The sequence below is a fragment of the Balaenoptera borealis genome (assembly GCF_965194805.1).
Source record: "Balaenoptera borealis genome assembly, chromosome: 14".
Taxonomy (NCBI): domain Eukaryota; kingdom Metazoa; phylum Chordata; class Mammalia; order Artiodactyla; family Balaenopteridae; genus Balaenoptera; species Balaenoptera borealis.
This window is the reverse complement of record NC_138875.1, coordinates 17648860-17675070: the sequence shown is the minus strand read 5'-3', so window position 1 is coordinate 17675070 and position 26211 is coordinate 17648860. Positions and strand designations below refer to the sequence as shown.

The 26211-nt window shown below is 34.7% G+C and overlaps 1 protein-coding gene across 6 annotated transcripts in view; it reads left to right on the top strand.

The window, feature by feature from the left end:
- WDR7 (WD repeat domain 7) overlaps positions 1-26211 on the top strand; it is a 354441-nt gene that overhangs the window by 47004 nt on the left and 281226 nt on the right. For all 6 annotated transcript variants that reach the window (XM_082353717.1, XM_082353718.1, XM_082353719.1 and 3 more), the window contains 2 exons: positions 162-382; positions 19185-19380. In XM_082353717.1, coding sequence (XP_082209843.1) covers positions 162-382; positions 19185-19380 — 417 coding nt within the window. The remainder of the gene's footprint in view (positions 1-161; positions 383-19184; positions 19381-26211) is intronic.

The following is a 26211-nucleotide window of genomic DNA, read 5'->3' as shown; positions in this document are numbered from 1 at the left end:
CACATATGAATCCACTCTAGCCACACTGCAAGAGTTCAGTAGTCTCATGAGTCTCATGTGGTATGTAGCTACCTTATTTCTAGAACTACAGAGCAGTTCTAGAAAACTAGAAGCCTTTTCAATGATAAAATGTATAGCTAAATCCAAAACTTCGTTCACAGGTTGGCCACCTCACAGGACACTCCGTGGTCATCGGAACAAAGTCACATGTTTGTTGTATCCGCATCAGGTCTCAGCTCGTTATGATCAAAGATATCTGATATCTGGAGGCGTGGATTTTTCGGTCATAATTTGGGACATTTTTTCTGGAGAAATGAAACACATCTTCTGTGTCCATGGTGGCGAGATTACTCAGCTTCTGGTTCCGCCTGAAAACTGCAGTGTAAGTTGATCATGAAAGATTATTTCACAGTGGTAGAGTCAAGTTGTGTTGCTATTAGGCTTAATATAAATGAAATGTAGAGTAACTTAAAATGTGACAGGAGAATTAAAAAATCCTTTTAATTTAAAAACTAAACAGTGGTAATGTGATGTTTAGGCAAAGTTACAATTATTACCATTGGGCACATAGAAGTAGAAGATGCACATAGCTTTTTTTTCCTGTTATTAGCTCCTAAATAGCATGGCTTGTCCCCGAAATGTAGTAGTAATTTAGAATATGTTTACTGAAGTTTCAATTTTTTGTTCTAAAGTAGTTTAAGTATCCCCAAAGTCATTCTCTAATCTCATTATTTTCAGCTTCATCTGAGCAGAAAGATAGTAAACGTATACTTTGGTAGTTTGAAGCAAAATACTTCTCATTACTTATAAATAGAGTTCTTTTATTTTGATTTTTATTTGTGGCTGCGCCGTGCAGCTTGTGGGATCTTAGTTCCCTGACCAAGGGTCAAACCTGGGCCCCGGCAGTGAAAGCACTGAGTCCTAACCACTGGACTGCCAGGAAATTCCCTAGAGTTCGTTTAAATAAACAATTATTGTGACAAGAGAAAGTATAACAGGTACTGAAAATGATTTTGGAAAATTTTGTACATACCTTTGTGAAAGCAGATTGCTTTCTTAGTGATGTGCGTGTAGGTTAGGCCATGATGTCAAATATAAACAGACTAATAATTTTAGAAATAGGAGATTTTAGGAGAATTTAGAATGGATGAATAACAGACCCATAATTTCTTTTACTGTTTGTTAATCATGAACTTGTTCATGTGATTAGCCACTTTTGTTGGCATCATCACTATGCCCACACACTCACACGTGTGTGTGCACACATACACAAACACACAGACACACCGTCTTCTTGCACACATGTTTTATGCCTATCATAATCCCTTCAGCATCACCAGTTATGGTCTTACTGAAATGAAAGACATTTGACTTCTCTATCTGATCCAGTGCTCACAAGGAGTCTCATTTCAAAGCTCAGAAAATCTTCCTTGGCCTTTCTACTTCCTAATCTTCCTGGTAACGTATATTATCTGCCATGTTCTGCCAGTGCTAGATTTCATTTGACTTGGTACTGGTGATGTTGTAGGAGGTTCTAGTACCAGTCTCTCTCTCTCTCTTTTTTTCCCCTGCCAGATTTGAAAATTCAGATACTTAGTTATCCTCTTCCTTCTTTTTAAAAATTTTTTGCCTTTTTCTTTCTTCCCAGTTGGTTGTTCGTTTCTTTTAATCTTCATCACTGAGAAAAATTATTGTGTATTTATTTAAATAACCAATTGTATGTTTATTTTAGTGAAATAGGTATCATTGTCATTATACTAAGTTACAGCACTGTTAGAACCCCTGCCCTAAACTTTATTTAAGAGTACTTAACGCCCCATACTAAAACATGAGTTTTTTGATCTCTGACTGCAAATTTGGGGAAATATCTAATTTTTTGAGGCTGAAATTGATAATTTAGAGTATTTTATTTCAGTTTAGTGCAACCATTTCTGATTTGGCTGGTTTTTGTTTTCATAAGAATAAAACACTGAAAATACTAGAGTGTGTATGTGTGTGTGTGTGTGTGTGTGTGTATTTTTTTAATTACAGGTATTAAAAGGAAAGTGTTTTTGAGTGGTTTCCATAAGGTCATGTTTTCTTTTTGAACTACATTAATATATTTTTTAGCTTACATATTTATATGAGAGCATTTTCTGTTTTCTTTTTAAAAAATTTCAAGTGGGTATTTAATATAATAAAATTTTTTTGATCAACTGCATTTAGAAATAATCTGTAGTGAGTAAAAGCTACCTAATAGACATATATGCAACTAAATAGAGAATGGTCTCCTTACTAGACTAGGTGCCTGCCAGAGGTGCTAGTTGCCTGGGAAATACGAAGAAGAGAGACACAGACAAGGAAGTTTGGTACTTGGAAAATAATTTACTTATTATAGGCTTAACAGTAGAATTTTCTTGTTTTTAATTAACTTTCAAACGTACTGATTAAGACAAATTTGCTTTTAGCTTTGTGATAATTTGACAAGTAAATAATGCCTGCCTAGTTATTAAGCTGTTCATTTAGCTGGTAGTTTGAGGTCCAGCAGCTAATATGTTTGAAAATCAAAGAGCCTCTAACTGATTAATAAAAAGCTAAGAATTTGATATTTGCTAAATGTTTAGCAGATGACTATTTTGCTGAGATTAGAGTTAACAACATCATATGTGGATTTTAATACTTGAATTGTCCTCATATATTGATCCAATGTCATTTTCTTTTAGCAAAAAAAATTTTTATTTTAAAGTGATCTGGTAGTTGGAAGATTATAAATATTTACCAACTGTAATGATTAAAGATAAATACTGAAAAGTTTGTCATCTGCTTTTTTGATTAGAATAGGGTTTTGGTTTTTATCTTAGGTAGATTGGGAAAGAAGTTGAGTTTTGATTTCTTGCAATTTTTTTTTTGCCCCAGGAAAAGATGTTCTAAAACAGAGAAATGTTGGTTGCATTTTAAAAATGACTTTAATTGTAATTAAGAATGTACAATTATGATGATTTTTTCTTTCTTAATTTGTGGTCATTTCATGTTTACCAAAATATAGGAAGTTGTTAAGAAAAAGTACTGAGCAAAATCATTGTCTCCTGGCTTTGGTAGACAGTGAACAAAAAATGAAATCCTGCCTGCTGGGTGGAAAAGATGCTGCGGCTGGAGATGAGCTTTGAGGACAGACTATACGCCCTTCCACAACTCCACACACATGCACATCTTACTTGTCTACTGTCCAGGTGTTTCTTTGTCATCCTTTCTTTCCCCACTCCTTCATTTTTGTACTCTTTTAGCATCTTTTTACCCGAAATCTTTCCAAATTCTTGCTATAGATTAGTATTACTTTAGTGCCAGACTCAGTGGTTCTATATACTTTATTTTTTTTTTTTTTAATTTTTATTTATTTATTTATTTATTTATGGCTGTGTTGGGTCTTTGTTTCTGTGCGAGGGCTTTCTCCAGTTGCGGCAAGCGGGGACCACTCTTCATCGCGGTGTGCGGGCCTCTCACTATCGCGGCCTCTTCTGTTGGGGAGCACAGGCTCCAGACGCGCAGGCTCAGTAGTTGTGGCTCACGGGCCCAGCTGCTCTGCGGCATGTGGGATCTTCCCAGACCAGGACTCAAACCCGTGTCCCCTGCATTGGCAGGCAGATTCTCAACCACTGCGCCACCAGGGAAGCCCTATACTTTATTTTTAATACACTATTTCTCTATTCCTTTATTAATGGGAGTTTTAATTATTTAAAATTTTTGACATGTTCATAGATGATAAACATTTCCTATAGTGTTATGTAGAGTACCTACATTGAATAGATTTTATGTTTATTGTACATTGAAGGTTTTTGTTTTTCATTTTTTAGAGGAATTTTATTTATTTATTTTTTCCCAAATAGTAAAACTCCATTTAGGCAAAGTGCTTTGAAATTGAGTTTGATTCCCTGAATAGTCTAGTTAACTGAGATTTAACTTTCATATGATACAGATTATTTTAAAGAATTAAAATACACTAAGAAAATTTAAAAGTTTCCTGAAGATATCCTTTGAGATAGGAAATATTGAAGTAATTCAGGATTGTATAGTGCCAAAGGGTTATTGACAAAAATTCTACAAGTTTTTTTGGGCAGTATTACTATCTGCCAAGTGATGCATTTCAGTGTTCCAAGAAATATAAACTTATATTTTAGGAGGAGAGTCAGGCAAGTATTTAAGTAAGTCTGTTACAAGGCTGACTATAAATGGTAAAGGAGAGATCCTAACAAAATGCTTTGGTGGATAAGGGCAGGGGCATATCATAGGTACTCAGAGAAACAAAGAACTTTGGTAAACTCTCAAAAAATCCTGTGAGATTTGACTAACTGTATATTGACTTCATGAGGGGTGGTAGAACTTGAAGTGTTGAGATCTCTATTATTAGGTTATGTGCTGTTTCTATTTCTTTCTCCTTAAGATTATGGAATGTAAAGGAAAAAATTAAGTTTGAGGTGGCTTTTTTTTTTTTGTGGTTCGATTTCTTAAGAAAACAAAATGTACTATCCATACATATGAAAGAAATATATACATATAATGTATATAGGTATGAAAGGTATGTGTACTGTATATATATATATGAAATATATATGAAAGGAAACAGAAGTGAAACTATCTACTAAAATAGTATTTGAATATTATATAACATAATACAAAATATATACTATAAATATAAATATAAAAGAAAGTTCTGTGCCGTTTTTGTTTGTCATTCCAAGTTGTGCTTATTGCTTTTAAATGAGTGGTTTTGATCTTATATATTGCTATTCAGATGTGATGGTTCTTAGGCAGTTTTAATAGGATTCAAATTTAAAATGGAACCTTCATATTATTATTAAATAAGACTGCCACTTCAAATACTCATATAGAAGACTTTTTAGAAAATTCTTTTTAAAAACAGGCTTGTTAAAATTTTAAGTGCCTTACTGTTTTCAGTTTTCATCTGCACTTGGAATATTATTTACTGTAGTGTCTTAAAATATTTTATAAATAGGTATATAAAATGCAAAAAGTATTAAAGGTTATCAATAAAAAGCAAGTCTCTTTTTCCCTCTTGTTCTCCAGCTATATCATTCCCTTCATCCTGAGTGCAATATTTTATAATCCTACAGAGACTTTGTATACTGTTTATTAAAAATTTTTAAATTTTTATACAGTTTTTAAAGGTTACTTTCCATTTACAGTCACTACAAAATATTGGCTATATTCCCCTTTTGTATAATATATGCTTAAGCCTATCTTACACCCGATAGTTTGTACCTTCCACTCCCTCACTCCTATATTGCCCCACCCTCCCCCTGCCCACTGGTAACCACTAGTTTGTTCTCTATATCTTATACTATTTTTAAAAATATTTATTTATTTGTTTGGTTGCGCTGGGCCTTAGTTGCGGCAGGCGGGCTCCTTAGTTGTGGCTCTCGGCCTCCTTAGTTGCGGCTCGCGGGCTCCTTAGTTGGCATGCAAACTCTTAGTTGCGGCATGTGTGTGGGATCTAGTTCCCTGACCAGGGATTGAACCCAGGCCCCCTGCATTGGGAGTGTGGAGTCTTAACCACTGTGTCACCAGGGAAATCCCTATACTATGTTTTAATACTTCAGAACTATAGCATTTTAGTTTAATCTTATTCTAATAACTGAGACATTTAAGCAACACTGAGAGGTTAGAGATAGAATGATTTCCAGATTTGAATAGCTGTCAGAGGTAGGCTTGAGTGAATTTCCAAAATCTGAACTCTAGGCTAGGGGAGGCCAAAAGAGTGTGCCCAATGCCTGCGGAGTCTGAGGAAGAGAGCAGCTGAAAGGGAGGGCAGATATTTTTAAGGCTGCTGGTAGTAAAATTATTAAAATTGAATTGGAAAGATAAATAGTAAATTCAGATTCTGTTTGCTTTTGAGAGTGACAGGAATGAGTATTGAAGGGAACAAAAAATGTGACTTTTTAAAGTGTTGTGTTTTATTTACTTTTAGTAAATATATCTCTAATATTACTTCCTTCTCCCATTGGCATGGATGATTAGGTTATCACAGCTTTTTGCTACTGCTAGAACTTTATTCAGAACAGAATTTTTCGAAAATGTTTCAAAATAAATTTTGAAGCATATAAAATATATATGTTTCTCAGTGTGAACATATAGGCTAAGTTCTCTAACAGATTAGTTAAAAATGATTACTTTTCATTATATCTTATTAAACTTGTATTGTCACATGTCTCCAAAATTTTCCAGAAGGGGGCAGCATGGGTTTGTGAAAATGGGAATATCAGGCACCTAACCTGTTTGTTCCTTCACTTGACAATGTTAAATCCCTACCTCTTAGCGGCAGATATGATAATATGTATGGTATATGTGACTATATGTTTGCTAGTGCGTGATGTTAGCTGCCGGTAAGAACAATTAACAAATTAGGTTTTCTTTTTAATATATTGTCCTTTCTTTCTGAAAAAGTACCTAAAGCTTCTGCCTGAATTAGCTCTTATCTTACCTTTTTGAATTTGGACTTGTGTTACCAGTTTAATTGGATGTTACATTTAAAAAGCAATGTCTAGAATTATGGCATAGTCTCTGAAACCAGAGTAAACTTTGGTGATGTAAAGGAAGCAAAAGCAGAAAGCAGAACTAACCTTTTTCTAAAATATATCACAATGTACATAATGTTCTGTAATATTCTTTTTTCCCATTACACTTAATTCTCTTAGATTTTGAGACTACTTTCATATGTTTTATATATTCAGCATCATGTTTTTTGAAATTAATTTTTATTTAAAAAAATTCCATAACACATTGTTATGGAAAATACAGATATTTTCTAAAGATGGTCTGATCATCTTTCTATGTCACTAAGTGTATTCCAACATTTTTAATGATAGTCTGTCATTTATTTAATTTTATCAGAAATTTCAGAATTTTACTTTCTAATTTTTTTTTCTCTTATCAACAGTGGGGGTTGAGAATTAAGATAACTAACTAATTTTGCACATCTGGAATGATTCTTAGGATAAATTCTTAAATGTGAAATTGTTTTATAAAAGGGCATATTAATTTTTAAGGTCTTTTGAATACATATTACCAAGTTGTCCTTCAGAAGCTTAGGAATAGGTTTGTACCACCTATTTACCTTCATAATTCTTCATCATCCTGTTTATAATCTTTCAAGTGTAGGTAATTTTCTAGACTTATAAGTAGCTGTATGAAGAGTATGTATAAGCGTATAGCACTCATTCTCATTTTGAAAACATGAATGCTTTAATATACCAAGGCTGTGTTGGTTATCCATTCTGATTGCTGCATGTTTTCCAAAGTTTTACTACTGTCATATTTTATTCAAGATAAAAAATTAATTTTTCCTGTTATGGATAGTGTCTATATATTCAAATATCATAGTACACCCTGTCTCTCGTGTAGGAAGCTAAGAGAATCAATAATATACCAAGAGACTGTCAGTGAGGACCCCTTCAACAGTAATGAGACAGATTGCATCCCTATTCTGGCTGTGCTAATATTGTGTCAAACATTTTAGAAATTCATTTATTTATTACTTTTTTTTTTGCCATATGAGGTTAGTTTATTGAAGTATAGTTGATTTACAATGTTGTATTAGTTTCAGGTGTATAGCAAAGTGACTCAGCTTTTTTTTTTTTTTTTTTAATAAATTTATTTATTTGTTTGGCTGCATTGGGTCTTCGTTGCTGCCTGCGGGCTTTCTCTAGTTGCGGTGAGCAGGGGCTACTCTTCGTTGCGGTGCACGGGCTTCTCATTGTGGTGGTTTCTCTTGTTGCGGAGCACGGGCTCTAGGTGCACGGGCTTCCTTAGTTGTGGCTCACGGGCTCTAGAGCGCAGGCTCAGTAGCTGCGGCGCACGGGCTAAGTTGCTCCGCGGCATGGGGGATCTTCCCGGACTATGGCTCGAGGCTGTGTCTCCTGCTTTGGCAGGCGAATTCTTAACCACTGCACCACCAGGGAAGTCCCCAGTTTTTTTAATATATATATATGTATATATATATACACAACACACATACATACATATATATGTATGTATATATTCTTTTCAGATTCTTTTCCATTATAGGTTATTACAAGATATTGAGTAGAGCTCCCTGTGCTATAGAGTAGGTCCTTGTTGTTTATTTTATATATAATAGTGTGTATATGTTAATCCCAAACCCCTAATCTATCCCTGCCCCCTCCGCAGAAACTTAGATATTCCTCTGTTTGGAGAGGTTTCTTTAGATATTTAGTCATATTCTTGGTAGCAAAGAAGATTACATTGGGTATGAAATTTATTTTTAGTAATAGTCAGAAATGATTTGGTGCTAAGCATTGTAAATGAAGTGGTTGATTAAAATGACTCAGTGGTTGAAGAGAATTAGTATGGCACAGAGCAAAGACAATTTTTCTTCAGTAACTTAATCATAAAGCAATTTTAAAATGAGTTAAAATTTATTTTAAGATGGCAGAAATTGTTAGCAAAAAATGAATGACTTTTTAAGGTGACTGTTCAATTAGATGCAACATATATCTGAGTGCCGACCATTTTCCAGGTGCCTTCAGGAGCCGGGTGTATAATAGTGGGGGTTAGGTTTCTCTTGTGTTCTTTGATATAGACTTAAAAAGCAAGCCAGCATCCTTTGTAAACAAAGAGGTATTTTTAGCATATATATTCTAGTAATTTATCTCTAGGAAAGAGATACACAGACTCTTTCAGTTAGAAAATCTCCAGTTAGAAAAATGGGGACAGTATCAACCCCTTTGTTTCCATGAGAAAGGAAAAAAAGATATTCCATAGTTATGTCGGAGGTATTGTAAATTCAGTGTTTATTTCTTGGAAGGATACTGGTATGAGCGGAATAAATAGGTTGAAGCCAAGCAGGCAGATTGAGAGTTACTAGTTCAGATGGATGGGGCCATTCAAGTTCAGAGTAGGAGCTAAGAGTAGAAGTGCGGGACCAGCAGCCACTGGGAGTCGTAATTCAGTGCGTGCTGAGAAGTGAGGCCCTTTGTGATGGAAGATGTTAGTCCCTGAATGTGTGCAGCCGAGGTTTGGGTGTGGGGGGGACGATAACCGGGGACAGCTGACTGCTGTGGGGAGAGGGTGGAAGGGTAGCACTTTTGAGTTCCTTAAAAAAACCTTAGACCATCTTCAGAGTCTGCAGATTTGACTATCTCAGTCTCTAAAACCCATAAATATGTAATTGAAATTAAAGGAAGCACTTTAATATTTTAAAGGCATGAAGTCAAAAATTATCAAGTAAATTCAGTGGAAAAAGATGTGTGAGGAAATATTCAGGGAACAGTGGAAGGTGGTCATTGAGTTGTCAGATTGAGAGCTTTTATTGACTCAAATTGTTAAAAGTGCTAAAAACTTCATTAATGTGATTTTAAGGTAATACGTGAGTGTTGGTAATGATCATGTAGGTGGAACTATTCAGATTAAATTAAAGCAGAGCTATTAATATGAGAAGAAAACATTGAAAAGGGGAAACTAACCTAATAGAAAAATTATGAATGTCTCCGTATTTCCTGGTGAATACCTAAATGTTGGCAACTCCCTCAGAAAATGATACACCTCCATTATAAAAAATAGAATTTATGGTATATAATGACATAATACTAATAATGGTAAAGAGAATACTAACTACTGTCATCTTTTGTATGCATGATGTATTAGTCACTGTGCTGATTTCTTTACATGTATTTCATTTAATTCACACAGTGATTCTGTGAGGCCTAGTTATTGCTGTTCACCTCATTGTACAGAGAGATGAGGCTCAGAGAGGTTAAATAACTTGCTCAAGTCACACAGCAAGTGGCAGAGCTGGAATTTGATCCTAAGTAGTCCAACCTGAGGGCCTGAACTTGACCACCAAGCATACCACCTCCTACTAGGTGTAATTGTGTATTTAAAAATAGTTGCATTTCTCCAACTTTGCCTATATATTTTTTATTACTGATTTACATAAGTAAATATGATTTTGATGCATACTTAATTTTAAATGCCTAATTTATGTAGTATCTTTCAATTTGTAGAATAAAACAAAGCCATTCTTTTCAATTCCTGAATTTCAAATTTTTCTTTAGAGAACTGTGCATGGCTCAATTCTTTGGTAATTTATGTTTTAGTTTTTCATCTTTGATTATTTAGGTTTGGATTTTCTTAGTTTTAGCCCCCTTTCACCTTCTTTTACTTGTCACACATTACTTGCTTTTAAGAATATGATGTAAGATTTAACTTCAATTTTATAAATTTAACATATACACAGTTAAAATTTTTTGAAAACAGAGGTAGCTAAGAAGGTAAAAGGTCACTTGTTATCCTTCTACATAAAAGAGAACCACAGTTAACATTTTGATATTTTTTCCTCTAGCCTTGTAAAATTCACTTACTATGCACTTGTGATTATATTGTATAGTTATCTATGCACATTGCATCTTCATTTAATATTTTAACAAATACTTTCTCAAGTTATTCTTATTCGTGAAAGTAATTTTTAGTAATTATGTAACATTACATTATGTGAGCGTATAATATTTACTTAGCAATTCTCCTCCTTTGGATGTGTAGATTGTTCCCAATTTGAACTATTGTAAATAATATTGAATATCTTTGTAAAACTTGTTTTCATTTATGATTATTTCCTTGGAGAGATTCCATGAATATTTTTTGGATTAGAACCTCAGAATTTTGGGGTAATAGGTTATTAACATTTTTAAGTCTATTGAGATCGATTACCTAATTATTTTCTACCCTCAGTGCCTATTTCATTGTCCCTTGCCAACACAAGATGTTTTTATTTACTTCCATGCCTCAGTTTCCACATCTGTAAGATGGAAATAATAATAGTATCCACTTCAAAGGGTTGTTGTGAGACTATGATGAATTACTGCCAAGTATTTAGAATAATACCTAGCACAGAGTAAGAACCCAATAAACGTTGGTTGTTTCGTATTATATAATTTCTACAGTCTTTGGCTAAATTGATAGGTGGAAAGAGTATTTTATTGTTTGAATTTGCATTTCTTTGATTACTAGAGGTAATGAAGTTTTTCTATGAGGATTTTAGTGAGTTTTGTTTTTTTTTTTTTTCATTTGAGACATAGATTGTCCTTTGCTCATTTGTTTCTGTTGGGGATATTAGTGCTTGTATGAGTGCTTAACTTAATTGAAATATTAAGCTTATGTGCTTTCTATTATTGTTGTTGAAATTTTCTTCTGGTTTATTATTTACTTAGATTTTTTAACCTACAGATAATTTACATTCCTATGTAATCTAATTTATCTTTTTCCTATTTAGCTTCTTTCATATTTTTGAATCCTGGGATCTTACCCGCCCCCACCCCCAGAAATTTGGTGAAATTTGATTAAAAAGCAATGGCTGGATTAAAACAAACATCAAATACTTTAATCTATCTGAAATTTATTTATGCATGTGGGGTGAGGAAAGGATAAAGATCATCTGTTCTTCCCTAAAGTAACGGATTATCTCAACATCATTTATTAAATAAAATTTTCTTTGATAGGCAATGTCTTCTTAACCTTATACTAAATTCTTCATATTTATTTGCTGCTTTATTAATAAGGAAGCAGTTGAAGAAAGATGGAGTCCTGACTAGCCCGCTATTTCTTCACTGTTATCTTTTGTATGTAGTGAATGGACGAAGATATTAAAACTGGTCCCTAAAAGTCTTATTTTTATGTAGAACATAACTATCCTAATAGATGGTTAGTAAGTGTTTTGGTTGGACCACATGGTCTTATTTTATTAAAGAAACAGCTGTCTACCCCACCCCATCCCCTTCTTTTTAAAAGAAGGATGAGCTATGGATTTCTGAAAAATTTTTTTTTTATCTAGTTTTGTGAAAGTGTGGACACAGCATTAACATTTGTAGGCTCTTTTTTCCCCTTCAGGTAGAATATTTAAAAGTGATAAATGATGCATCTTAACTGCATATTTATGTTCCAGAGAAGGAGTTCTGGGAAGTCAAGAAATAATGATTAAGAGAATAGTAGGATTGATTTATGAGTGAAAGAAGCTGGTCATTTATAGCTTGTCTAATGATGGGCATATTTAAAAGGAGAGACAATAGTTAGTGTTCATAGATTTAGAGAATATTCAAAGAGAAACATTGTTTTGAGCAGGAGATTGCTCCTGGAATGATATGAAGAAAAGAATAATTTAGTTTAGAAAACAAATGGCAAAAGTAGAAAATATATATATATATATATAATGTACACTGGGAACTGTTGGAAAGCAAAATCATCTCCCCAGAGAGCTAGTGTGTGGGATAAACTAGCTGTCTCTAGTTTCTGTAATTCATGGCAGATGCTTAGGAACAGGTTACATAAGAGGTTTCTGGGAAGGGTTTAAAATGAAGTCTTGTAAAATGTGTAAGGTCAGGCTAGATGACCTAGGTGGTACATTCTGACTCTGTCAGATCTTGTGATAGCTTGTGGCATTCCCCTGCTCAGCACTAATGTACCGTGAGGATTATTTACTGGCAAATTCAGTGAGTGCTTCCTTGGTTGAGGATAAGAATTACTTGAAAAATAATAATTGGTCTTGGAATATATTTGTTTTGATCTGGTATCTTCCTCACTTTCCCTGCCCCAATTAATTTTTTCACCAAATCAAAGTAAATATTACATATGGTTAAGTATTCTGTTGCTTTTTGTTAGCTCCTGCTTTTAATTACCTTTTGATAGCATTGGTGCATTTTCCTTCTAGGGAAGAACTAATACAGTGTTTAGAACATGATTTTGAATAATTTTCACCTGTAAAGTACTCACCAAGTTGATCAGAGATGCTCAATCCATGCTGTACAAGTTCTGTTCCATAACAAAAAATAAATTTTTTTAATGGTATATGTATGTTACACTCTTTAAGTCAGTTGATAGCAGTGGGTGTTAAAGTGGAATCTGTGAGACAGTTAATTGGGGCATGGGAATAAAATATTAAAGCTCTTCTTTTTTTTTAAACCTTAACAAATTGAGCTTATGAACATTTACTAGATGGAAGGACATTGGTGCCTCACTTGCTTCATACATCAGATGGGCACATATCACCTGGGCCAAGAGTGGGCCTGCCACCTCCAGGAGGGCGACCTCAGTGCCCTCACCAGGTGTGCTTCCAATGAAAATATGTTTGCTTAGGAGAGTTGCAGGTTGTACCGTATAGGTTTTAACCTAACCATCACAAAATGGGCAGAGAAAATAGTGATGGAAGTCTTTGCGATGAAAATGAAATATCTTTTCATTAACCACATAACGAGGTTCAAACAATGATCATTTGATCAATCTGGCAAGAAGGCAGCCACAAAATTCATGATTATATAAAATATGTGTTTACACTACTATTGTTAACAATGAACTTTCTAAAGATACAGTGCTTTGAGGTATCGGCTAATGCTAATATAAAGTTATTACCATTAGCAAGACATTTAAGAAAATATTTCATTTTATCTTAAATTTGTTTATTTAAGCTGAGTCATCCTTTTAAAGTATATATTCTGTGCATGTTTTACAATGTACATGATATATTGGCACAAAGTACATATACAATGTATAAATATACATGTAGTGAGAATACATTACAGAGTTTTTTAAATGAGTAAGTGTGTGATTGAACAAGTTTGGAACATAAATACTTTTCAGATAATTTAGTTAAAGATATGAGGTTCACATTTTTTAGTTCTTGTATTATTATTCTAATTACACAATTTAAATGTCTTATAAAAATATCCTCGATGTTAAGTCATGTTTAGGTGACTTTTTCAGGTTGAAATGGAAGAAAGCGAAGTAGAATGGAATTAATCAAATTATAGAATCAGTCATTGTAGGTGAAGGAAGTGTTTGGTAACCAAGATGTCTAGAATTTAATAATTTAATAATAAAAGAATTATGCTAATTCAGCTCATTTGTGAGGAAGCTGCATCTAAATCAAAGAGAGATTGGTGTTATCTAATATTCTTTAAGAAGTGCTTCTTCAATACTTTTGAGCGCAGATAAGGAGAAACCAAGTTAATTGTGTTTCAGCAAATCTTTTAAGTGCTTTCATTTAACAGGTAGCTGAGAATTATTTATCATTACTCTGTTCATTGTTTGAATTAAAATTAATACCAAAGTGGTGCTTGAGAATGGTCTTTTTCCCTTTTACATTTAAATAGGCTAGACATTTGCTTTGTTTATACCATTAATTTGTTTTCAGAGAGCCTGTGAAGGTAACCATCAACTCAGAATTAATTAGGGGAATCAAAATTAATGAGGTTTTACTGTATTGGGCCGTTTCCACTCTAGGCCAGTTTTCTCCACACGAGTTGGCCTAGCAGTTTCTTGAAAGAAGAAAAATTAGATTTATTTAAATCCATATTTAAAAAGCAGAGAACCATCTTTTCTTGTGAGTTAAGTACCTCTAATAACTGTGCTTTCTTGGACTTAGTAATATTGATTTTTTTTGTTTGTTTTCAGTCTTGATTATTTTGGCTATTTCCAGACTGTTGTTCATTACAGTAAAGCTAGACTTAACTCTGCAGATGCTTATTTTCATTTACATGGAAGGTATAACATTTTTGTTTGGGGCCAAACATTTTTTTGCGGATGAGGCATGTCATTTGTCAGTTTTCATCATTATTGCACTATACGAATGAAGAACAGAGCTATTCTTTAAAAGATACTGATGTAAATATATGTGTTAGAAGAGAACGCATCATGTGGGACTGAAAAGCTAGAATTTTTGGAATTCAGTCATTTTTTCCTTCAGAAAATTACATCCCATAATCTACTTTTTAAAATACACCCTATAATATTATTTAATATTAGCTTTGTATGTTCTTTGTTTTTACTAATAAGAGTGATAACATGAAGTAGAGCTTTTTTTTTTTTTTTTTTTTTGAAGTAGAGCTTTTAAATCTTTTTATGAGATGGACTGCATTTTCTTGAATTTTAAAAAATTATCCACCTGCATATAAATGGCAAGGGTGAAAGTTCTGACGGTGAAACTTATGAGGAGTTGATGCCGGAGGTCAAGTGCCTCGTGGGAATAGGGAAGCCTTTTTTGTTTGCTTACGTCTGCAGTCCTCTCTCTGGTAGGTTATAAACTGCAGTAGAAGATATTTGGCAGAGAGAGAATGCGTGGGTCAGTGCTTCTCGGTAGTTTTGTTGTCACCTCAGATGTTGAGATATACCAGCAGAACATAATTTGAAAAACACCAAACATAGTAAAGAAGATTGGTAAAAAATCACCTTTTAAAAACAAACAGACTTCACCCTGCCTCATGCCTCGTTTTCTCTATGAAAAGGAATGACGAGAATTATGTGAACATTAATGAAATGATTGTCAACTTGGGGACTGGCAAGTCGGCTAGTTAGGTCTACGGCATTAATTAAGGATTAGCTCATTTTAGAGATTTCAGAGAGCTTGTGAGTCATAGTAGCAGAATCAAAAGTAGTGACAGGTGTGAGTACTGTGGCAGATCAGTGCCTGATTAAAGGATGTGAATAGATGAAAAGGAATGCCGTTTAGGACTCATTCTTTTTAGTGACTCATACACAGAGAAAAAGATTACTGTTAGATTTATTTTCTCTGATGAGAAAAGTAAAATGAGCGTTTTTTGGCAGACTGGTGTTGGAAAATAGAAAATAATTAACCATTAATGTAGCAATCATCCTTTTTTGTAAATTGAATGATGGATATATTTGATAAATACAAAGTCAGTATTAATGATTATCTGTAGAAATGCAAAGCCTCCATTGTATTAAACTGTTCATTATCTTTGCTTAGCAATATACATCTGGTGAAACTTAAAAATATTTTTATTTGGGCTTCCCTGGTGGCGCAGTGGTTGAGAATCTGCCTGCCAATGCAGGGGACACGGGTTCGAGCCCTGGTCTGGGAGGATCCCACATGCCGTGGAGCGACTAGGCCCGTGAGCCACAATTACTGAGCCTGCGCGTCTGGAGCCTGTGCTCCGCAACAAGAGAGGCTGCAATAGTGAGAGGCCTGCGCATCGCGATGAAGAGTGGCCCCCGCTTGCTGCAACTGGAGAAAGCCCTCGCACAGAAACGAAGACCCAACACAGCCATAAATAAATAAATAAAAATTTTTTTATTTATTTATGTATTTTAAAATTTATTTATTTTATTTATTTATTTTTGGCTGTGTTGGGTCTTTGTTGCTGTGCGCGGGCTTTCTCTAGTTGCAGCGAGCGGGGGCTACTCTTTGTAGAGGTGTGCAGGCTTCTCATCGCAGTGGCTTCTCTTGTTGTGGAGCATGGGGTCTAGGCGCATGGGCTTCAGTAATTGTGACTCGTGGGCTTCAGTAGTTGTGGCACGTGGACTCAGTAGTTGTGGCTCTCAGGCTCTAGAGTGCAGCCTCAGTAGTTGTGGCACGTGGCATGGGCTTAGTTGCTCCATGGCATGTGGGATCTTCCCGGACCAGGGCTTGAACCTGTTTCCCCTGCATTGGCAGGCGGATTCTTTTTTTTTTTTTAATTTATTTTTGGCTGTATTGGGTCTTCATTGCTGCACGCAGGCTTTCTCTAGTTGTGGCGAGCGGGGGCTACTCTTGGTTGCGGTGCGCGGGCTTCTCACTGTGGTGGCTTCTCTTGTTGCGTAGCACGGGCTCTAGGCGCGCGGGCTTCAGTAGTTGTGGCTCGTGGGCTCAGTAGTTGTGGCTCATGGGCTCTAGAGCACAGGCTCAGTAGTTGTGGCACACGGGCTTAGCTGCTCCGTGGCATGTGGGATCTTCCCGGACCAGGGCTCGAACCCGTGTCCCCTGCATTGGCAGGCAGATTCTTAACCACTGCACTACCAGGGAAGTCCCTGGCAGGCGGATTCTTAACCACTGCGCCACCAGGGAAGCCCACTCAAAAATATTTTATGTGGTGTGAAGTATAATAACTGAAAATAAAGGCATCATGTTATATTTCTGCCATGTTTTATTCTAACATTGCCTATATTTAGATGATATTTTTGTAGTTTGCCACTTTATTTTGACTTATTGCTTAATTACAAAGCAAAGTTTTGCATGCCATAGTCAGCTACGCCTCAGTCCTTAATGTCTTTTTAAAGAAAGAAATCATGTTTTATGTTTCCATTGAATGCTTATCAAGGAGCATGAAATAAATAAGCTTAACAAATGCTTAAGAAAATTCTATATGTTGTTTTAGTAAAAGTTTATAACATGATCTTCCTGAACTTAGTTTTCTTAACTTTTAAAATTAATAAATACCTACTATGCTGATTATAGTTTTTAAATCATTATGAAAGAAAAAGTACAAGTAAAGCTAACAGAACCAAAGATTAAAACATCTGAAGTTAAGAACAAAGTAAATAGTTAAATCTGACTCTCTTTTTTAAAATTAATGCTCTGCTTCATTCAAAAATTGATTTTAGGTTGTTTACAAAAATAAACATTATTCAGTTAGATAAAAATAAAACTAAATCATGGTGAAGAGAAAATGAAAGAAAAAGTAGACGAGACCACCTAGAGTCCACATTCAGAAATGTATGCCCACACACCCCACTGTCATGGATAGAAAATTCAGTCCTAAGTTTCTTAGTATCCAAAACATTGAAGGAATCCATTGTAGCAGCTTTCCCCAAAGTCTGTTCCTCAAAAACTACATCTCATAAGATTATGATGGTCTTTATTCCTGTCCTGCCCCTAGACAGGAATAAAGACGCAGATGTAGAGAATGGACTTGCGGACACGGAGAGGGGGAAGGGTAAGCTGGGACGAAGTGAGAGAGTAGCATCGACATATATACACTACCAAGTGTAAAACAGATAGCTAGTGGGAAGCAGCCGCATAGCACAGGGAGATCAGCTCGGTGCTTTGTGACCACCTAGAAGGGTGGGATAGGGAGGGTGGGAGGGAGTTGCGAGAGGGAGGAGATATGGGGATATATGTATATGTAGCTGATACACTTTGTTATACAGCAGCAACTAACACACCATTGTAAAGCAATTATATGCCAATAAAGATGTTACAAAAAAAGATTATGATGGTCAAATGAAATTATATTCATGTTAGCATGTTAACGTTTCTTAGAAGTTCTGTGGATAAAAAGAACTAATGTGTTTCCCATGCACATGTGGTCACACACACACGCCCCCCCACCCCGCCCCACTCTTTTTGATTTGATACCTGTCAACATTTCCCATTGAGATGGACCAATCAGGGAGAGATATCGTTCTTTAGCTAAAAAACATCTGCTTAGGCAAAGCCCAGCTGGGTGACGTTTGAGAAGTTTCTCCTCTGGATCCCACAGAAGGGATAATATGTATGTGGTGCCGTGGGCCTCATCCTCAGTAAATAGCCACAATATACACAACAAGGAGTTTCAGATGGCTGTTTTCATATGGTTTCACCTCAGTGTGAACCGGAAGCATAATCTAATAAATCACTACAAAGTTTTAAGTTGCTTGTAAATTGTCTTCCAAACATATAAAGACGTGAATTTTTAATTTTCTAGGTTATGGATTCAGTTCTCTGATGCTAGTGAAAATCTTTACCATCTTTGATTATTTCTATTATATTCCATCTTGTTCTAAAAAGGAATGGAAGGGCGCAAACTAGAGATGAGCAGGAAATACAGAGCAGGATGTTTAATGGGCTCTTGTATGTTAGTTGAGGTGGTGTGCCTGCTGGCATTATAGACAGAAGCTGTGAAACACACCTACAGGTAATACAAACTATTGGTGGCTCTTAAGAAATGATTGTGGCAGAGGGACCTTGAGGGTATTGTTTTTGAGCAAAGGAGCAGGGAAGAGCACAGGTCTAAATGATAGAGTCACAAACAGAAAGAAGCACTGCAGAAAGCAGCTCTAGCTGCTTTCAAAGGGAAGTTCAGCCAGTGGAAAGGGAACACATAATAACAGGTCAGTTTTTTTCCAGCTTTGCCTGTTCATATATAGCAATTATTTTAGTAAGGTCATCTTCAAATTTGAACAGCAGATTTTCCTAGGCATCTTTCTCTTCTTTAGTCTAGTGTTAATTTAGTATTTTTCAAAGTGTTGTGATGATTGAACTAGGCGTTTTATGTATAATATAAAAAAAGAAAATTGTCAACACATCCTAATGTCGTGGTTAGTGTGTTCAGCAGCAGTGAATGTATAATTAATTTTGATTTAATTGAGGACAAGATCCATTTTCTTCTGAATTTAGTCTCAGTGTAATTAAGATTTCTTTTTCTTTTCAGGCAAGAGTGCAGCACTGCATCTGCTCTGTAGCCAGTGACCACTCAGTAGGACTCCTAAGTTTGCGAGAGAAAAAATGCATTATGCTGGCATCCCGTCATCTTTTCCCCATTCAAGTAATCAAGTGGAGGCCTTCTGACGATTACCTAGTAGTGGGATGTTCAGACGGCTCCGTGTATGTCTGGCAAATGGATACCGGTAAGAACAATGTTGAGAGAGACTAGAAAATGAAATGAGTATATTTGACTCCCTAAATGAAAAATCTTTTATATGAGGAAAAAACCCCTGAGATATCAAAAGTTTGCTACTTTTATTTCTCACCACTGCTTTTTATAAGTGTGCTTATCATTATTAACAAAGAAATATTTAGATGTCCTCTTATTTGTTGTACTATCTGGAATACTTGTAGAGTAGTTCACTGATCTTAGTGGAATGTGGTTGATGACAGTATACAGATTAGGACAGGCATGCAAACACCAGACAAGTAAGTGATTTCTATATAATTCATGAGGCAAATTGTAAGATCAAGGAACCATTTTTGTCTCAAGTTCAGAAACAGTGGAAAAAGATAAAATTCTCTTCTATTTGAAGAGCAGAAAAACCATACAGGGCTGTTAATAGAAGGAGGTAATTGAAATGAAAGTTTTAAGTTCTAGAGAGAACATTTAAAATTTCAAGGTTCAGAAATTTTATGTGTGGCATAATACAGAACAAGTAATGTTTAGCTTAAAAGTATAGGCCATGATATATAAGACTTATATGCAGAATCTTATGGTTTTCCCTGGGAAATTTTAAAGTATGTAACTAAATGTTTATTAGTTTGGGCTTTTAAAAACACAGCTTATTCTAGTTTTACTATCCTGAGTCATCATCTATCAGTGAGTAAAACCTTTTTTTACATTCCTAATTGTGCTATATAATATTTCTACTATTTTTTTCTTCATGAAGCTTTTTTCATTTTTGTTTTTAAATAGTCCTTTTTGAAATCGGACTATATATATTTTTTTGCTTGTGCTGTGGTGCAGGAGGGAGTGTTCCTAGGTCTTTTCGGAGCAAGTAGCCATAATCTTCAGCTATCTTTCATTTATAGTCCTGGTTTTATCTGGTACTACATAGGCAATTTTGACAAGAGGAAGCGTTCTTGAAGAGTGTCAAACTTCTCTGCTTTTGTGTTTAACATTTCTTTTTCTCGTCTGATTGTAAAAGAGTTTCTTACTTTTTTTGTCAAATTTTGAAAGCACAAAAGTGTTAGAAAAGAAAGATGAACTCAAATCCCATTACTCAGTGGTGAATTTTGGCATATTTCTCTTTAGTCTCATTCCTGTGCATTTTTAAAAACAGAATTGCTGTCATATTACATATATAATTTTGTATCTCACTTTTGTGTTCCTTTTTGTTTTATCCTGTCTGCTGAGCAGCACTGTTTCATGTTTGCTTGTCTGGTCCACCCTACAAACTAAATACAGTTGACCCTTGAACAATGTGAGGGTTAGAGCACTCACCTTCTGCATAGTTGAAAAACCGTGTATAACTTAAAGGCGGCCCTCCATTCCCATATTTCCTCCATATCCGACATTTCCCATCCTTGGATTCAAATGACTGTGGATTTTGTGGTACTGTAGTATTTACTGTTGAAAAAAATCTGTGTGTATGTGGACCCACGCAGGTCAAACCTATGTTGTTCAAGATCAACTATATACAGAGTTTGTCTTGGGCTCTGGAGTCAGACTCCTTGGTTTGAATTTAAGATCAACCATTTGAGGGCCTTCCCTGGTGGTCCAGTGGTTAAGACTTCACCTTCCAATGCAGGGAGTGTGGGTTCCATCCCTCGTCGGGGAGCTGGGATCCCACATGCCTTGTGGCTGAGGAACCAAAACATAAAGCAGAAGCGGTATTGTGACAAATTCAGTAAAGACTTTAAAAATGGTCCACATCAAAAAAGAAAAAAATCTTTAAGATCAACCATTTGATAGCACAGTGATCTATGGCAAGTCTCTCAATTTGCTCATCTGTAAAATAAAGATAATAATAGTTCCCGTTTTATAGTGTTTCTGGGAGAATAAAATGAGAGAATATTTACCTTGTGTATAGTAGATGTAATGTAAATGTGTATCCATGTATGTTTGCATACTTTAAGTTTGTGTGTATACTTGCATATGTGTATATTTCCTATTATTGTTATTTAACAAATATGCTTAACTTGTTACTTTATTGAGCTTGGGGATATGACCTTACCTACAAAGAAATATTTTCTATGAGAATTAGTATTAAAGAAAGTCAGTTATAGTGATGATAGTTATAAAACACTATTTTAAAATACTATACATATTAAATTAACAATTGATATATTATAAATACAAGAGTATGGTAAACATGTGTAGGACTTAAACATTAAATTAATATGATAAAGGAAGAGTATCATTTTCCTGAATTTCTTAGATGCTTAAATATGTGATACTTGACTACTTCAGATACTTTAAATACATCTACAAAGAATATGAAATTCTTTACAAATGAGACCTTACTGGAAGACAAAGTTACTTTTTCAGTAGTTTCCCTGGTAGGAAATGACAAATAGCTCCTGACTGTATGTGTACTGGAGGATGTTATTTTTATAACCAGTTTAGTATAATTAAGCCCAATACATAATATTGCAATTTAACAATTATCTTCTGACCTTCAGGAGGATTTTGGAAAATGATCAGTCAGTAATGGCATTCTTAAATCAAGATAAAGATAGAGAAGCAGAATAAATTTTGGACTCCAACCATAATAGGAGGTGTACACTCTTTTTCCTTCTTGCTGTTCAGGCTTTAGCTAGTGATATAAAAGTCCCTGAGGAGCCAGTAAGGCACATCCTGAAGGTATTGACATTATTTATTTATTAAATTTATTTATTTATTAAATAAATAAAAAATGAAGCGAAATAAATCAGATTTGGCCAAGGTTTGATGTATGAAATGTATTTAAGCTCTGAGAAGATACTTTACCCCTCTATTTAGTGTTTTGGGAATGTATTTTTACAAGTGAAGCCATATTACATTAAAATTACATATGCATTTTGTGCAGTTTTCTGTTTGCCATTTTGAATTATACTGATATTTCTAGCTTAAAAACACTTAAAAATGTCTTGACTTTATGCTTTTATGCAGCATTTTCTTTTAGTTGTTTTTCCCTTCAAATGGGTAGTTTTTATTTTCAGTGTTTATTTCCTAACATGAAGTTGAAGCTAGTAATATAAAACTTAATTACAGAGGTAAAGGTCCAGAGTCTTTTATTCTTTTACTGTATCATCTTAATTATATGCAATAGCGCTAAATAGTGTTGTAGAGGCCGTGGAAATTTTTATTCTTTCACGTCTCTGGGTAGTTAGAAAATTAGTCAAACAACTAGCAACAAGATTTGGCTGGCTGGACCTCTTGACTCCTATTTAGGAACTTATTAAAGGTGGGTCAACTGACCTAGATAGTGGCTGCTTCTCCATGGAGTTATGTTCTGTAGGGATCAACTCTCCATTCTTCACATTTGATGTTCCCAGTAAGCATGCAGTGGTGTTCTCACAGGCCTATGACAAGGTCAAAATCCTGTCTATTTGGGAAACAGTGGCAAGCTTTAAAGTAATGACTGGTGCTACGAGACGTTCTTCTTATATGACTATTTCCAAGCCTTAACACCATTCTTATCTGCACATTTTTATCATCTTTGCTACATAATAAAAGTGATTCATCGTATACCTATTCCTAGAGGGACAGTTATTAGGTGTTCTTGTACAAATGCAAACACCAGTAGTGATCGCCAAATATTATTAGAAATTAGTGTATGAAGTCTTACCGATTTACTTTGTTCTGTTATCTTTTTTCTTTTCATTTATTTTTTGTCCCTCCAAGTTTTCTGAAATATTACTGTTTTTGCAATAACTTCATGAAATACATGTTTGAATCATTTTTTGAAACTTAGTTATCCAATAAAATATAACAGAGAATATGAACTAATGTATATTTGTCTACTGGCACAACATGTATAAAGCAACATATATAAAGCATGGATATCAAAAAAAATTAATTTTGATTTATTTATATTGATGGTTTTGTCTTGTTACTAAAATAACCAAAGAGAATCAGGAGGTGGTACTTCAGTCTAGTCTTTTTTTTATTAGTAAAGGGTTTAGTAGCAAGTATTTTCTTCACATATTTGACCTTTTGCCTTCAGGGTTTAATACAGTAGAGATTTGATTTTATGTTTCTGTTTCACAGCATATGGCATTACATCATCAACTTTTCTATATCTTCTATGTTTTTGTTTTTCATTCTATTACAAAAATACCATAAGATAGGATAGGCAAAGACACAAAGGATGAAATGGTTAAGAAAAAATTGGTACTTTTCTAAAATCTCAGTAAAACTAAGTATAATCAAAGTTTCTTTTTCCCTTTGGATTCACTTTGAAATTTTGAAGGAAGAGGTTGTTAGAGTGGAAATATGACTGTCTTTTCTACTTTCCTCCTCATAAGTCCTCTGTGCAGAGGAATTACTGAGTCCTTCCCATTAGGTACTCCTCCCTTCCCTTTTTTCTTTCCAGTGTACTATTCTTATATCGGGCTATATTTTTTCACACCTAGGCTATCTTTATTGGTTTCTCTGTCCTCTATTTCTACCTTCTAATCCATCCTGTACTCTCTTGGCAAATTAATCATAGGAAGTAAAACAATAACAACCACACTTGGTTCATGCCACTGTCTTAATGAAAAAAGCATAAGTAATTTTAGTTCACGTAGCCTTTAAGAAAAGGCCCTCCACAGTGTGGTACACTCCTACCTTTGTCTTATCTCTTACTGTTCTTTTACACAGACATGTTACTCTGTGTGAAGAATAGTTCTAATCAAGAATAATTGGGTCACTGTCTACCACTTCTTGTCTTTTGTACCACCCATATTGTTGCTCATGGTTTTCATTCATTTGGAACATTATTTCTTTCTATTTGCTTATTTGTTTAAACAGTATATTATCTTTTAAGGAAATTTGAATATAGAAACAAAATTTTACATATTTTCCCCTGTAGTTACCATTTCTGCTGCTCTTCATCGCTTTGTGTAGATCCAGATTTCCATCTGGAATGATTTCCCTTTTGCCTAATATTTAATATTTCTTGTAGTGCATGTCTATGGGTGATTCTTTCAGCTTCTCTATCTGAAAAACTTTTTTATTTCACCATCATTTTGAAGATTTTTTTTTCTGGGTATAGAATTCTAGGTGGACAGTTTTTTGTTTTTTCCTTTCAGTATTCCACTATCTTCTTGCTTGTATTATTCTCAGTAAAAAGATCTGCTGTCATCCTTATCTTTGTTCCTCTATATATGCTGTGTCTGTTTTTTTCTGACTTTTAAAAGTTTTTCTCTTTATTATTAGTTTTGAGCCGTTTAGTTATAGTTTTCTGCATATTTCTTGTGCTTAGGGTTTGTTGTACTTCTTGGATCTGTGAGTGTATAGTTCTCAACAAATTTGGAAGCTTTTGGCTCTTATTTATTCAAATATGTTTTTGATGTTTGATATCCCCCCTCTTTTCTCTCTTTGGAGACTCCAGTTATATGCCTATTAGGCTACTTGAAATTGCCCACAACTCTAGGATTATTTTTTCATTTTTAATGTTATTTTTTCTGCGTCTCATTTTATAATTTCTAGTCTATGTTTTCAAGTTTACTGAGCTTTTCTTCTACAATGTCTAATATGCTTTTGTTCCCATTGAGTGTATTTTTCATCTCAGACATTGTAGTTTTCATCTTTGAAAACTACAAGTTTGATTCTGGATATCGTCCATGTCTCTCTATTCAAACTTTTTGAACATCTGGAGTACAATTATAATAACTTTTAATGGTTTTGTCTGCTAATTTAAAAAAAAAATCTGTTTCAGTGGTTTTTATTGATTTTATTTTTCCCCTCATTATAGATTATATTTTCCTGCTTTTCTCCAAAATAGCCTAAAGGTGGTTCTAGGGTGGAAGCAGGGAGATTAGTTTGTATGCTGTTGTCCCTAGGCAATAAACAATGGTGGATTATTAGACTAGAGTGATGGCAGTGGAGCTGGTGAAAAGTGGTTGAAGTCTGAGTATATTTTGAAGGTAGAACCAACAGGATTTGCTGATAGTTGGATGAGGAGCATAAAAGAATGAGATGGGCCAAAGATGACTCCAAGGTTTCAATCATGAGAAACTTGAAGGATGCAATTCATTTTAAGATATTGAGAAGCCAGAGGGAGGAGTAGATTTTGGGAATATCAGGAATTCGATTTTTGATATATTAAGTGGAGTTGAATATTAGATATTCAAGTAGAGATGTTGATTTGTAAATTGTACAGTTGATGCTTGAACAACACAGGTTTGAACTGCCTGGGTATTTTTTTCAATAGTAAATACCGCAATACTACATGATCTGCAGTTGGTTGAATCTGCAGGTATGACTGTGGATATGGTGAGCTGACTATATAGTTACATGTGGATTTTCAACAGCATGGAAGGTTGGTACCCCTAATCCTTGTGTTATTCAAGGGTAAACTGTATATATGAGTCAACTGTATATATGAGGGTCAAGTGTATATATGAGTCTGTAGTTCAAGGGAGGGAAGTCAGAGTAGGTGGTACAAATGTGGGAAATCTTAGCATATAGAAGATATGTCAAATCATGACACTGGATATATCACCAAGGGAATGTAGGTTGATAATGGTTGGGGCACTCCAGGGTTTAGATGTGCTTCTGTGATGTAAAAAACCAGCAAAGGAGACTAAAATGGACCTGCCAGAAAAAAGAAGAAAATAAAGGGTATGGTTGCCTGGAAGCCAAGTGACAAAATGTGTTTCAAGGAGTGGAGAGGAAGATCGAGAGCTGCTGACAGTAAATGATAGTAAAATGAGGACTGAGAACTGGCTATTAGATTTAGCAACGTGGAGAGTAGGTTCTGTGCACATTTGATATAAAATCTGATTTGAGTAAGTTCTAAGGAAGATGGAAGGAGAAAAATTTGGAGGTGGCAAAAATA